At 29.0% G+C, this 15,161-nt stretch overlaps 2 protein-coding genes across 3 annotated transcripts; both read left to right on the top strand.

The window, feature by feature from the left end:
* The first annotated feature begins 3,824 nt into the window (after window positions 1-3,824).
* LOC114168237 (GATA transcription factor 7-like) lies at window positions 3,825-5,626 on the top strand. 2 transcript variants are annotated; one of them, XM_028052983.2, is made up of 3 exons: window positions 3,825-4,008; window positions 4,135-4,476; window positions 4,628-5,626. In XM_028052983.2, the coding sequence occupies exons 2-3, from the start codon at window positions 4,147-4,149 to the stop codon at window positions 5,213-5,215; spliced, it is 918 nt and encodes a 305-aa protein (XP_027908784.1). In that variant the 5' UTR covers window positions 3,825-4,008; window positions 4,135-4,146; the 3' UTR covers window positions 5,216-5,626. The 2 variants fall into 2 exon arrangements, with proteins under 2 accessions (XP_027908784.1, XP_027908785.1); XM_028052984.2 differs by having other exon boundaries at window positions 3,881-4,008; window positions 4,120-4,476.
* Window positions 5,627-11,389: 5,763 nt separating this feature from the next.
* Window positions 11,390-14,582, top strand: LOC114169331 (altered inheritance of mitochondria protein). The gene is made up of 5 exons (XM_028054443.2): window positions 11,390-11,739; window positions 12,627-12,796; window positions 13,225-13,291; window positions 13,853-13,919; window positions 14,036-14,582. The coding sequence occupies exons 1-5, from the start codon at window positions 11,478-11,480 to the stop codon at window positions 14,133-14,135; spliced, it is 666 nt and encodes a 221-aa protein (XP_027910244.1). The 5' UTR covers window positions 11,390-11,477; the 3' UTR covers window positions 14,136-14,582.
* Window positions 14,583-15,161: the final 579 nt, after the last annotated feature.

Below are 15,161 nucleotides of genomic sequence, written 5' to 3' on the forward strand. Positions count from 1 at the left end.
ATACAGAGATTTCAAGTGAATTGGTAGCACGTTTTTATTTGTGTTGTAGTGCTCCTTGATGGCTATCGTAGCGTCGGCGGAATTTTGAATCGGTGTGAGTTACACGTGAAATAATTAGATAATTCAAACCAAGCAAATTACTCTCACCACACACCATTTCAAAAAAAATATATATACAAAATATTAAATGTTTTTTTTATAGAATTAGAAATGATTTTCATGATAAAACAAGATAGATAATATTGGATAAGAGATTATTGTTGTGATACATCTAATAGTATCATATCATTTAAGAGTTGAGAGTTGAGGTTAATGTCTTTTAAATAGGCATCACAAAGTTGGTCACAACCCATTAACCCATCCAAAATAGAGGGTTAAGTTCACATTTTTGGTCCACCAATTTATTTTGACCCATCTATCAACATTTTTTTAACTTAAAATAAAAGAAAAATATTTTAAATATTTGACTTTTCAATATTATATTATTTTAAAGATGTACATATGCAAGAATATTGTAATTTAAATTATTAATATTTATAAATTAAGTTTTAATTATTAATTATAACAATAATTTAACATGTAAAATATAATAATATTTTAATATATCCAATTAAAAATATTAATTAATCCATTAAAAATAATATATCTATTAATTAATCCAATATAATAATTAGTCTGGCATGACTCGTTTTTAAAGTCAAGATCAAAGTGTCTATTTTGCCACTTTACTTTTAAAACAATGAGAAGAGTTTGAATTTCCAAAAGTAACAGCACATCTATCTATATTGCACCAATATTTCAATTTGTGTCATATATTTGTGTCTAACATTTATTTGCATCAGATACTTTAAGACACTTATCAATGAAGTATATCTAAATCAATAATATTTTTATGATGACAATAATTTATAAATGTTTAATACATTTTTTTTTTAAATTGAATTCCCATAAGAATAATCATATATATCTAATGTTTTAAAAATAAAATTGTATATTTTTTAATATACATATATCACATGTCATGTCTTATTATTTTCATAATCAGCATTTCAACGTATCTTATACATATTGTATCCGATACACGTATTGTATTTATACATCATATACTTCTGTATTAACTTATGCCTTAAGAATTTCATACTCCAAAATATACAATATCTTAAATGCACCTTTATTAATTTATTCTAACATAAAATCATGTTCACATTATTTCTATAAAGATTTTCGATAATAAAATAACTAACGATTTGACCAAAAATAAAAAGTTTATCGTTTAGTCATAAAAGTTTTTAGTCTCAAATTTACTTCTATAATAATACATATTTAGTCTTAAAAGTTTTTAAAGAGAATATGTTTACATTTGGTTTGAAACCATTTACACTTAGAAAAAAATATTTATATAAATTTATTCATGTTTTTCATATAAAATTTTTGTTGTAAGTCTTCGTTTAAAAGACAAAACTGAGTTGAATTAAAGAGTATAGAAAATGAGAAAGAAAAGAAAAAATGATAAATAATTTTATTACCTGAATAATATCTGTTCAATGTATATAGAGGTATATTCAATTATGCAAGAGTCTAAATTTGTTTGTATTCTAAGTTATCAAAATCTTTTGGTTCTAGTCCTAAAAGCATTTAATGTATGATTAATTTTGCAAGACAAATAATTTAGAGCAACTTTTCTCTAAAGATGTAATACATCAGCCTCGTTATGATAAATGTTTTCTACGAATATTATTTTATGTGATTTTATATTATATTAAATACGAGCTATTTAATGCCAACTATTTTAATAAATGATGTGACACTTTCCGTAGAAACCCGTCTCCTTTAAATTATTTATTTAATAATACATAAGACTAATCATTACATTTTATCACTCCTATGCTAAATTTATAAAGTAACATTACCAGATATATTACGGGTTTGTTTTCCATTTGTTATCTAGTGAGCTAATTAAATTTAATTTATTTGAGTAAAAAAATTCAAATTCCAATCACAGATTAAATAGATTAGTTTATTGATTCACTTAATTAAAAAAATAATTTTTTTTTAATTTTAAAAAAAATAAATTATAATTATGATTAAAATGTAAATAAATTTTAATATAATATATAATTTAAAAGAACGTTAAATTTCAAATACAAATCAAAATCACTAAAAATATAAATTATTCATGTGTTGACTGAAAAAAACAATATAATGTAACCTAATGCAAAATCTAATATAATAAAAAATATTTAGGTGATATTTATTTGTGAGTTTGTGAACCAATCTGACTTACCACGGGTTCAACCCGGATGAGTTGAGTAAAAAATTAACTCGTATTAAAATTTATAAAAAAAATTCAATCAAACTCAACCCAAACCTATGGTGGACATGATTGATTCGAGAGTTCCAACGTATTTTGACATCTCTAACAACATTACTTCTTTCTTTTACACGTTTGTTTCTTTTTTACATTTTATTTTTGTTTTAAGCTTTAGGATTATTTTGTTCTATTAGATATGAGTGAAATGTTGATAGATGATTCGATGAAAAACGATTTAGAGATGAGAAAAATTGATTTACTAAAAAGATAATTAATTTAAGTAAAAATTTCATTAATATATATATATATATATTTGACTTTATGTATATTTCTTAAAATATTAATTTTGTTTGGTTAATAAAGAGTTTGGTTGAAAAAATATAAAGCAAACTATCTTAAATTATTAATGATTTTAAAATATCACTTATTAATTATCAATTAAAATTGCAAAAAAGTAGAAAAAGCTTAATAAATATAATTATTTTGAACAAAATATAGAGTCAATTAGTAATTCAACAAATAATTTCCACAAGTCCATAGATTGTTCCTTATATCACGCTGTATTTTCTTTTTCAAAACGTTTTTATCAAATTATCACACAACACTAAAACTAAATGACACAAATTTTACATATCACCCCAAACCAATCCTCACAAATACCTACAACTATTAAATAAACCATGCCAGAGAACGCATTGAAGAATTTCCATGTGCAAAAATAAATTACCTGGTCCCTACTTCATTCCGTGAAAATTTTAAAAATATAAATTAAACGGTCAAAACAAATAATAATCGTATATTTTGAATATAAAACAAAAGTAATATATTTTTTTATAAACTAATAATTTAATTTCTCTGATTTAGATAATTAATTTTTTTGGTCCTACCTGGCATGATTGGAGAATTAGAAAAGAAAACAGCGGGAAAAAAAAATAATCCAAAACTTGGCACATCACGAGGCGCAATTAACGCGTTGAAGCAAAGCTTTTGGTAATCTCCAATTCTGTGTTTTTTCTTTTCGCTGTGTTTCCCCTTTACACTAATTCACCGTTTTTTTTTTCAAATTTCGACACTCAAAAGCTGTGTTAACGCAACCCACCAGGTTTCTTAATCATGCTCTCTTTTGTTTTCGAAAACTTTCAGCGCCAAATTCTGATTAATTTCATCATTTCACTCCCTCACACTTGGTCAAACCCACGCTTCATTCATACCCTGCAATGCAATTTGCAAAAATGAATAAAAGTAATAGTCAAAACCGGCATGTGACCTTAACGTTTTGTTCGGTTTTGTTTTGTTTGTAACGTAGAATTGGACCGGGCCAGCAAGTTTTCTAGAGATAAGAATTGTAGCATAGTTTTCGAATTTTCACAAAGCCCTCATAAAGTAATAATAATAATAATAATAATAATAATAATAATAATAATAATAATATAAAAAAAAGAGACCAATAATAGTCAAGACCCACCACCTGACCAAATGGCACGACCTGAGTGCACAAGTGCATGACCCTCGAGGAAAATTTAGTAGTGCCATATTTAAATAAAAAATGGTACTACTGACTTATAAGAGACCAAAATAAAAAGAAAGAGAGATAAAGATAAACCAATACCTCAGACGCCTGTTTCGCCAAACCAAAGGAAACTCCACTGCACTTTCCTTCCCTTCTTCTCTCTCTTCACCACATTTTTCTCTAGCAGGTAAAAATTTATTAATTCATCAAACATGTTAAATCTTCAACAACGTTCGTGTTTGCCACAAAAAAACATTAATCTAGGACCTGAAATTATATTCTGTCGTCACAATAATAGCTTTGAGGTCTGTAGGAACCAGAAAAAATGGAAGTTGCGGCGGCCAAAGCGCTCAAACCGAGCTTGCGGACAGAGTTCATCTTCCCGCAAGCAATCTGCGACGAGATTTTTTGTTTCAACGCCAACAACATTGTTGTCGGCGAAGATTTCTCCGTCGACGACCTTCTTGACTTTTCCAACGGCGAATTCCAGCTTGGAAAGGATTTCGATGTCTCCGAGGAAGAGGAAGACGAGGAAAAAGACAGCACCTCCGGTTCCTCGCAGGACCGAACCGAAGACGACAGCAATTCCAATTCCACCGCCGCAGGCGGCGCCGGCGATTCAGACTCCGTCTTCGCCGGGGAATTATCAGTTCCTGTGAGTTTTCTATTCTTCGTGTTTTTTGTTTTTTTTTTTAATTTATATAAAATTAAAAATATAATTAAATTTATTTCAAACAATTTTTTTTTTTTCGTTTTATTTTGGAGAAACAAGAGGAATAATTCTTCGTTTGGGTTTATTTTTGAAGGCGGATGATGTGGCGGACCTGGAGTGGGTTTCGCACTTTGTAGACGATTCTCTGCCTGAGCTTTCTCTTTTGTACCCTGTCCCTCCGGAGCAAACAAGGGTATGGGCCGAACCAAAACCTAGACCGGGCCGGGCCCAAAACGGTTCAGCAATTCCTAGAAGGCCGAGGACCGGAAAGAGTAGGAAGCCCAACGCTCGCGTGTGGTCTTTTACGGTGTCGCCGCCGTCTTTGTGTTTTTCGGTGTTGGCTGGCTCCGTTGAGTTTGGCGAGCCGACGGCTAAAAAGCAGAAGAAAAAGGCCGAGGCCCAAAGTGGGGCCCAGTTTCAGCGACGGTGCAGCCACTGCCAGGTGCAGAAAACGCCGCAGTGGAGGACAGGCCCACTGGGGCCCAAAACACTCTGCAACGCTTGCGGGGTTCGGTTCAAGTCCGGTCGGCTTTTTCCAGAGTATAGACCGGCCTGTAGCCCAACTTTCTCCGGTGATATTCACTCAAATAGCCATCGTAAGGTCTTGGAGATGAGGCGTAGAAAGGAGACCAGCGAACCGCAAACCGGTTCAGACCGGACTCAACTGGTCCCAAGCTGTTGAATTTTGCACACCAAACTTGGATACAATTTATTAGGTGTTTTAAATGTTTTTTCTTATCAGAATTGAAACTTCCAATGCAGAAATTTAATTCTGAATGAGCAACAACATTTTTATTAGGACCGTGTCTAAGTTTTGTTTGAATCAGTTAGCATTTCCTTAGGGTGGAATAGGGAATAGAGTAGGTTTAGGTCAACGAACCGGTCTGAACCGGTTTGGTATTTGTTCCATAGTGATTAGTTAGTGATTTAAATTAGTGGTAGTGAAATAGGGAGGTAGCAGACATTAGGAAGGCCTTGATTATTGTATTACATTTTGCTAGCTGAGTTTTAATGAATTAATTAATGAGATATGGTTAAATCCAGAAAGAAAAAAATTAATTAAGAATTTATGAGAACATGGTTCTTGGCCTTATATGTATACTTTTGTCAAGTTGGGTTGATATTTTATTTGACTCTCTTTGAAGGCCACACTTGGCTTTTGAATTTTGATAGAATCATTCATAATTTTGAGTTTGTGCATGTATGAATGTATCATAGTGCAGTGAGAAAGAAAGAGAGAGGAAAGGTGGGGCTGAGAGTGATTGAAGCAATAAAGTTGGGTTGGGTTGATTTCAGACCATTGAAACTGTTCTACCCTTCTATTATTACCTTTTATCATATATATATATATATATATATATATATATATATATATATATATATTATAAACTACCCACAAATTCTTAATTACTAGAAAAAAATATTTGTAGTTTAAGTTAAAAGGTTTAATTTGTATTATGATTTTTTTAAGATAATAATTTTTTATTTAAGTGTATTTTCTTTTATATGAGATAAGTAATGAAGTATGTTATATGAAGAGAATTTTATAAGCAGATTGAGGTGAAAAAAAAAAATCCTATGAAAAAGATTGAAAGTAGTACATCTTTACCTTTGTGTTTGTGGCTACACGCATCAATGGTGAGTCATCTCCATGTTTAATGGTTAGGAGACATGACTTATACTTTACGAAAAATGGTTGTATTTCCTTTTTTCCTTTTGAAGATAAATTTTGTTTATTTTTTAATCTAATTAAGGATTTTTTTTTGAAAAATATTTTATCGTGTTAATTAATCTTGTGATATTAGTCAGTACTATTTGTTTTTATTAGTTTATTTTAAAATTTAAGATGACATTAATCATTCATAATTTTGTCTTTGTTTAAATATTAAACAGTTTGTATGATGTAATAGGAGAATTCGTGTTAAAAATAATGTCCAAAAATCTAATCACCTTTTTATTTTATATCCTTTAACATTGGAATTTTATGCATGGTAGTTCCCAAGGAAGTTGCCATGAAATTATCATCGCATAACTGTTTGGGTAATTTTTACGTTTTGAAAAACCGGTTTCGTGATTTTTATCACGATAATACCTTACTTAAAAAGAACAAAAAAACAAAACTATGGCATAACCACGATTTACGCAAATCACTTTTTTTTAAGTTGTTCAACGTATATTAAATCTACACGTAAGAAAAAACACTTGCAATTCATAACCCTTGCCAAAAAGGGTCACATAAGCACTTATCGTGTTGATGAATGGTTGATGAATTACTTTTTTTTTCTTTTTCGATTGGAGTTTTGTGGATTGTTATTGATAGGTGTTCTCTCTTTAATAATAATAATAATAATAATAATAATAATAATAATAATAATAATAATAATAATAATAAGGGTTAAATATGTTTTTAGTTTTTAGTGAAATTTATAATTGATTTTTTTTCGAAAATTTTGACCAATCTAGTCATTTATTTTTAGAAATGTATGATTTAGTTATTTTAACTAGATTTTGTGAAGTTTATCTAACTTTTCAAGCGCATTTCATGATAGTATTTAAATTGTTTACATCGTTTAACATATTTTTACTTAAATGCTAACTCAAACATTATTATAAAACGCGTTTAAAACTTCAAATCAATTTAACAAAATTTGATTAAAATGATTAAATCCACACATTTATAAGGATGAAGACTAAATTGGTCAAAATTTTTGATGGACTAATTCTAAATTTTACTAGGAATCAAAAACATATTTAGCCCTAATAATAATAATAATAATAATAATAATAATAATAATAATAATAATGTTATTATTATTAATTAAAGGTGAATGGATTGAAGTTAATTAAAGGTGTTTCTGGACGAAATTAGTTTATAAAGTAGTTGAAATTTTATAAACTGGTTGAAATTTAGAAGTTATAAGTCAAGACTGAGAGAAATTAATTTTTTAAAAGTTAACTAATTGAATTAAATGCGTTTAATGAGATCGACTACAAAATTAGTTGACAAAATATACGTAATGATATAGAATGCTATAATCTGGTTATTTGCCTACATAGGTTTGAGTTATGTGTCACTTTCTATTTCCACGTTTAGAATTACTTATAATAGTATGTGAACTTAAAAAGTTGGAATGTTGCGAAAAGATTATGAAAATTTTATGATTTTACGCATTTTTTACTAACTATTATAGAAAAAGATAGAACAAATATACTCTCACCTTATTTTTCTGAAAATAAAAGGTTATTTATATTTATGAAAGAAATCAAATTTTTATATGATTTATGAAGTTTGAATTACATATTGTTGTAGTACTGGCATTCGAAAATCTTCTATATAGTACTTGCTATGATCATAATAATTGAAATCAAATATTTATTATTAGTTTAGTCACATTTTAATCACATATTTTAATTTTTAGTGCATAATCTTATGTACTAGTTGCTTTCATTGAGACTTAATTAGCTTTGAAAGTTGGATGGAAGCATGTAAATGTTGCATGAGTCAACTAAGTGGTTCACAACAAAATTATTATTTTGCAAAGGAGAGGGAGGAGAGGATCACATGACTCTCACATGCTTATTATTATTATTATTATTATTATTATTATTATTATTATTATTATTATTTTATGTTTTTTTTATCAATTTCAAATAAATAAAAAAGTAAAGTGGGTGATATAGATTGTAATTAATTCCGTATCTATTGTTTTATAGTTTATTGTACTTATAAATTTAATTGTTTTTTAATTAATTTTTTATTACATATTCAAAAATATATATTTTTCAATTAAATTTTAATTATTTAGTTTATTTTGTTAATTAGATGATATGACTATTATAGATTTTATTTTTTCTTTATTAAGTGAAATTTTATGATTTATATAATATTATATTGTAGTTAGTGTAAAATATAAAGTGACTTTTATTATTTTAATATTATTTTATATTAAATGTAAATCATTATATTTTCTAACATATGAAAACTAATAACTAGGATGACGAAATAAGATATAAGTTGTATCACTCGCAATATTTAATTAAAAATATATAAAATTTAAATACTCAATAGATATAAAAATAAATAAAAATTCAATTAAAAATATTTAAATTTATAAATCACGTAAAACTTGATCAAGTATTATTTAAATTAATAATTTTTTCATTAAAATTAATATTTCCTAAATAAATTACTTTTTATTTAAGTTTATCTCTTTGTCTTGACTTTATTGTTTATGTGTTCATTAAATTATCTCACGTATTATATTGTTACAATGAAAAATATATCATGCAACTGAGCATATAAAAAATTGCGTACTTAAAAGAAATATTATATTTAGAGTCTTAAAAAATTAGACATTTTTTGTAATATTTTTTTCGGTCATTATTAACAATGTCACAATACTTAATTAATCATTCTTGCGACAAGTTTTCATTCTAAAACAACAAAATGTGATATATACTTTTTAAAATTATGAGCAAATTTGTGTTTTTAACAATGAGCAAACACAAAACTCTTTGATATGTGTGAATTCGCAGACCCAAAATCATGTCAAAATAGTAGTTAACGTTGACCTGGTTTACTTACTGAGTTTGACGTCAAACATCAATTAATTTGAGTTAAAAAAAGAAAGTTGCAGATTTTTTGTATCGAGTTAAAAACTTTATACTTATATTTTAAAAATAAACAAATGACATGTAAATTAAGAAAACACTCGTCATCGTAAAATTAAAAAGAAAAGAAAAATCTTAACGGCTTAAGATTACTTTATGCATGACTTAATCTCCATAAGTCTTTTGATACATTTTATATAGATTTTGACTTTGAATTTATAAATAAAATAGTTATATATGTTTTTAAATCTTTTGATACATTTCACATAGATTTTAACTTTGAATTTATAAATAAAATGATTAAATATGCTTTTAGTTTATAAATTTTGATGTAAAATTAAAATTTAGTTATTATTTATACCATAACTGATTTGAGATCGTAACATTTATATATCAAATACATTTTTGTCTTAAATTTTAAAATAAAATGAGTATAGTTATTAATAATATCACGGTGTTCGAGTTGATATTTTAGATGAAACATGTTAAATACATTAATTAGTTCAAATAACGACCTAAAATACTATCTAAAATGTATAGAACAAGTTAATTATTGAGTTTAGGTAACTGTATTGATTATTTTTAAAATTTAAGAATCAAAATATATAAATAAGAGCAAATTTTAATTTCACATATAAATTTAGAGATTAAAATTATATTTAACTTTTAGATAAAATAATTATAACTTTTATTTTTTTTTTTCTTTCTCTTTCAAAATCTTATGTTGAAGTAAGTGCTTCCGAAAATGGTGTAGGGAAAAGCAGGGAATAAGTTTGTCCATGTGAGAAGTAGTTGTTGGTAGGACAAGACGAATTCAATGAACAACGTGCTTCTGATGCTGATCTTCAATTGGAATCTTAAGTATCCAAATGAAAAGCACCATAACTCATGTGCACATCACAAACACACCACTTAGAGATACCATCACTTTTATTATGCATCACTTTTGCCAACTTCAGAGGCCATTCACCATTACCCTCATATTCAATTTCCAAAATATTTTACAAAACTATAATAATCTATTTTCAATTTATGTATTGTTGAAAACTTTTATAAGAATTAAAAGAGAAAAAAAATGATTTTAGCCTAAAAAATAATAATAATTTCACAAAAATTATCTTACTATCTGAGTTTTTTTACAATCTTAATTTTTTAAAATTGTACAATATAAAAATAAATTGATTTTTCTAAAACTTGTGTTGTCAATATTGACATAATTAAATTTGATCGAATTTCGGCTGTGACCGACTCAGATAAATTTTGACTTAGTCGACTTGATCAAATTTTAGCATGGGTTGCGTAGTTGAGTTTTGTTGAATTTCAACTGAAGTCGACTTAGCCGACTTTCTACCGGACCAATTCGACCACATTTCGATCGTGACCGACTCGATTGAATTTTGATCAGGACCGATTTAACAAAATTTTGGGTAAGGTCAACTAGAATGAATTAGGTCGAATTTCGACCAAGGCTGACTTAGTCGAATATGGTCAAATTTTGACCAGGGCCCACTCGACCGAATTCGATCAACGCGACTAACTTACTCAAATTTCAACTATGGATAATTCGACCGAATTCTAGTTGGGATCGAGACGTCTTGACCTTCGACCTATACCAACCTTTTTTGACCTTCGGTTAGGACTAGTCCTTATTGACCTTTACCTAACCAAACTACAAATTTAGATTGAAAATTTGGATTAAATATTTAAAATTTTTCATATTTGTAAATCTTGGATTCATATAATTGATCTCTAGTAAATATATTATATATTTGCTGATAAAAAAATCCAAAAATAATTTTTTACATGAAAAATACCTCTAATTATACATTTTAGAAGTCTTTTTTTATTTAGAAAAAAATTTAAAATTGTGTAATATTGTACAAATTTTACAATGAATGTATTTTTTGAATAATATTTTTTAAACTGCACAATTTCTTTAAGTATGAAAAATATAAAACATAGAACCACAATAAGACACCACTGAAAGGACGATAACAAAAGAAAATGAATAAGGATCAGCGATAAAGATATAGAAAAAAAAATGGTAGAAAATAAAGGTTTTTTTTGTCTTTTAAATAAGTTAAAGAGGTGCAGAAAGAACCATGGGGTGCAGCAAGAAATACCTTGTGGAGACTGGTGAGAGGAATAACCCAGTTTGGAATTTGGATTTGCAATAAGATCCAAAACTAATAAACTCAAAGTCCAACCCAAAACGCAATGTGGTGTAGTGTATCCATTGTTGGGTTTTATGCAGAATTAGTGTCTTTTCCCTTCTTCCGTTGAAATCAAAAGCAGACATGGAAACTTGACAGAGTAAGAAAATCGAATCGACGATGGCCGTCACAGAAGACGAAGCCGCAGCTTCAGGAGCAGGTGCTGCTCAACGTCAAAATCCCATTCCCAACAGTAACCCAAATCAAAATCCAAATACAAATCCAAATCCAAATTCCAATGAAAACCCTAACCCTAACCCGCCTCATACCACTAAAGGATCCAAAGGAAAATCGTGCAAGGGATGCACCTATTACACATCGCTTCATAAAATCAAATCCAAAAACCCCACATGCGTCGGCTTCTCCAGAACACTCCAGCAAGGTCGCTCTCTCTTGGTCTACAATTCATTTTTTTGGTGGTTGGTTCGATTATTGAAAAAATCTATATCATTTAAAACAGAAAGAGCATGAAATGAAATTCTGGGTGTGAAAGTTTCAAAATCTTGTTACTGAATTCAAACATTGTATTCTCAGCAAAGTGAATGTATATTAATTTAGAGCTATGTTGATATCTGTTTAGCCGAGTAATATATATATTTTTTTTTGTGGAGTACCTATTCCTTTACTTGTAGTTTGATGCAGAGCAACGTATTCAAGATGGCATTGGATTTCTTGTTTTGAATTGAATTGCAGCTGGATTCTTATTTGCTTGCTTTGGCAGTTAGTTTCCACAGAAATAATTTGAAATTGATTAAGATGGCATTTGTTCTTATCCTTGTAGTTGTTACTGAGAAAAATTATGAATAGCAGTTTGTGGCGAGAGAGGGAGCCGGGATAGCACTTAGCAGACACAAAATTATTTATAGATCAAACAAAAAGAACCATTTACAACTTATTTTGTTTCCTTTTCCTTTTTTTCTCGCTTATTCAAATTCTATACATGTACTTGATAATCTTTAAAATTAATATTTTTTGGAATCCTAATGTATAGTTTTTGGTTGTGGCAATAAGCATGCTTATTTTTCTATTAATAATTCCAGTCCTTTATACTTGTTAGTCATTACTACCATTTTTTTCACGGTTAATCTTTATCTAAATTATTCTATTGCTACTTGTTAGTACTTTATTTTATATGTTAGATATTGTAGCTTTATGTTTCTTTTGGATTGGGTTTATTGTCTATAATTTTCTCTGCTCATGAGAGTTTAATATTTGTTTATTATAAGCCTTTAATATATCTATAATTGATGTTCTTATTCATATAACCAGTACCCCCTTTTGTTGTGGGAGAAGCTGAGATGGAAGCTTCGAAAGAGGGCCGCAGTCTTACAAATTTCAAGTATGCCTGTATTGGATACTCTGTGTACTTAGACAACAAAGATTCTTCAGCTGACTTGCAAGATAAAACGGCAAAATTGCCCTTTTGTGTTGGTCTAGAGGTTATATATCTTGTTTGCCATTCCATTGTAGTTTATCTATTGTCTAAATTTTGGTTTATGCAGTTCCATGGATTTCTTGGGTGCTGGTACATATTTCTTGTAATATAAATCTGCATATATCATGGCACAAAGAACAATTTGTTACAGGGGGGGGGGGGGGGGAACAAATAATCAACTTGTGAAGTCATTAATGATAAAAGAGAACTGCTAAACCATAGCACCACCATTAATAGTTATGCAGAGACACTAAGTAATTTGGGTCTGCTTGTATAATGAGTTTCATTTATTATTTGGGGGAGCTCACCCGATAGTGAAGAGTCTATAAGATTGTTGCTAGAAACCTAGCAATTCTCAAGAAAAAATAACAATAAAAAGTGAAAAAGTAAGGATGTGGTCTCAGTTTATGACTCTATTAACATATATTTCAGGTTGTCTTAGAAGAGAAAGCTTCAAATCCCTCTGTTGGCCATGTTCCTGCTACTCATAAAACTGAAGGTATTGAAATTCTTGGTTTTCATTTTACTTTTTATTTCTATAGTTATAGACTTCTTGATTATTTCTTTCTTTTTCAATCATTCGTCATTTCAAACATACTTGGAAAATTCTATTTGATCTTGGAGTCATTAATTTTTGTTCCCTCATTATATCAATTATAACTTTCCCAAAATGGCAAACATGTTATACTGGAAGTTCATTGCAAAGTCATAGAAGCAGTTGGACACCTTTTCTGTTGTGTTGTGTACGTTTACAACATTATCGAGTTGTTCTCAATTACGGAAGTGTATTGTAGAAGGAACAATAAGAGAATATAAGAGAATTAGACCTATGTGCCAGTGTATAACAAAGTAGTTAGTATGGCAATTATTATTGGCTGTTATCTACTTAGAGAGAAACTGTTTCATTTCATGTTAAAAATGATTTTCATGGTTTTGCTGATTACTTATTTTATCAGTTAAGATTCTTCTATTATTTTTAGTTAGTTTCATCTCTTTTATTTGTACATTTTACGTACTGTGCCTTTTCATTTCTGGGATTTTGGTCTTGTTTGTCCTGAAGATGAACATGCTACTCCTCAACCTCGAAGATACACCCCTTCAAATCGTACAACCGAGTTCTTGAACAGGCAAGTGGAAGTTTTTAGCATACACGTGTTAACTTTTGTTGTACGTTTCTGCCGTCTAGCTATACGAGTACTGAGGATGCAGCTAATTCTAACACCGGAAGATTCCAAATTTGCAGGTTTCAAAGAAATGCAGGCCTGGTGGTATCCGGTGTCGCCAAAGACTTGAACAGAGTGGGTAACTTCGTGAAAGATCTCCTAAATGACATTCTAAACTAATTCTACAATACATCTTGCATGTTTCGTAAATCCATGCTCTCTTAAGACGATTTTAGAATTCGATCATCACCCCTGATCTGCAAGGTGCATTATAGAACTACTTCGACATTCTATCTAGGCGAACGAAGGTGACAGTTGTCTTAATTCGTGTCGGAAATAAATTCAATTTTGCATACTTGACATTTTTCTTTATCTTTGGTCAATGTTTTTTATACAGGTAATATAAATAATATTTAAACAATGACCACATTCTGACTTTAGTTAAAATATTTTGTTCTGTCGCGAGTTGATGTGTGTATAGTTTTGGATTTTGATACACGGAAGAGTGTGTCTAATGTTCGACAACCTTTGTGGTCTTCCAATATGGACCCCCAATATTGGTGTACTGGTTTGACAGTAGCCTATTGTCTTTTTTACTGAATTGATAGTAAAAGTTCAAAGGGCTTACGTGCTTTGGCTTTGTGTTTGGCATGGCATACTTGGTCGTTTTTTTCTTTTATTTTTTAGAATCGAATGTTTACTCTCTAAGTTGATTTTGTAATTTTTAATGCAAAAATATATTATTTTGATAACACTAAATAAGAAAAAAAAAAGGGCGTTAGAAATTAATAATTGGGAAACGTTTTTCATTTTTATGCCTATACAAATTAATAAAATCACTTCTGCGTGACGCGTGTCTATAAACAATAAAAGGCGTTAGAAATAGTAGCTTCTAACTGCAGCGGGTAGAAATTTAATCTCATCAACTGTATTTTAAAATGCGGGACAAGCTTTCTCGAAAGCATATGTTGTTTATAAGAAATTGCAGAATATAATGTATTCAGAGTTCTCCATTTAATCTCGATAATCTCTTTAGATATTTAAATAACCATTTTCGTATTTGAAAGCATTGATTAATGTAGTCGCATGTTGTGATTAGGTTTGCGTAGAAAAGGTATTTTTATATGAAAGACAAAAATGATAAACATTCAGTTTACAGAAACTAATGTGACCAACTTAATCACTGAATGAGAGGTAAAACAATAT

The sequence above is a fragment of the Vigna unguiculata genome, chromosome 11 (genome assembly GCF_037176805.1).
Source record: "Vigna unguiculata cultivar grain cowpea cultivar isolate G323 ecotype 2 chromosome 11, ASM3717680v1, whole genome shotgun sequence".
Lineage (NCBI taxonomy): Eukaryota > Viridiplantae > Streptophyta > Magnoliopsida > Fabales > Fabaceae > Vigna > Vigna unguiculata.

Bases quoted from the DNA above. Each gene is read 5' to 3' on its own strand.
- LOC114168237 (XM_028052983.2), top strand. From the start codon at position 4,147: ATGGAAGTTGCGGCGGCCAAAGCGCTCAAACCGAGCTTGCGGACAGAG. The intron at 4,477-4,627 runs GTGAGTTTTCTA...TTATTTTTGAAG, and splicing joins CCGGGGAATTATCAGTTCCT to GCGGATGATGTGGCGGACCT.
- LOC114169331 (XM_028054443.2), top strand. From the start codon at position 11,478: ATGGCCGTCACAGAAGACGAAGCCGCAGCTTCAGGAGCAGGTGCTGCT. The intron at 12,797-13,224 runs GTTATATATCTT...CATATATTTCAG, and splicing joins CCTTTTGTGTTGGTCTAGAG to GTTGTCTTAGAAGAGAAAGC. The intron at 13,920-14,035 runs GCAAGTGGAAGT...CCAAATTTGCAG, and splicing joins ACAACCGAGTTCTTGAACAG to GTTTCAAAGAAATGCAGGCC.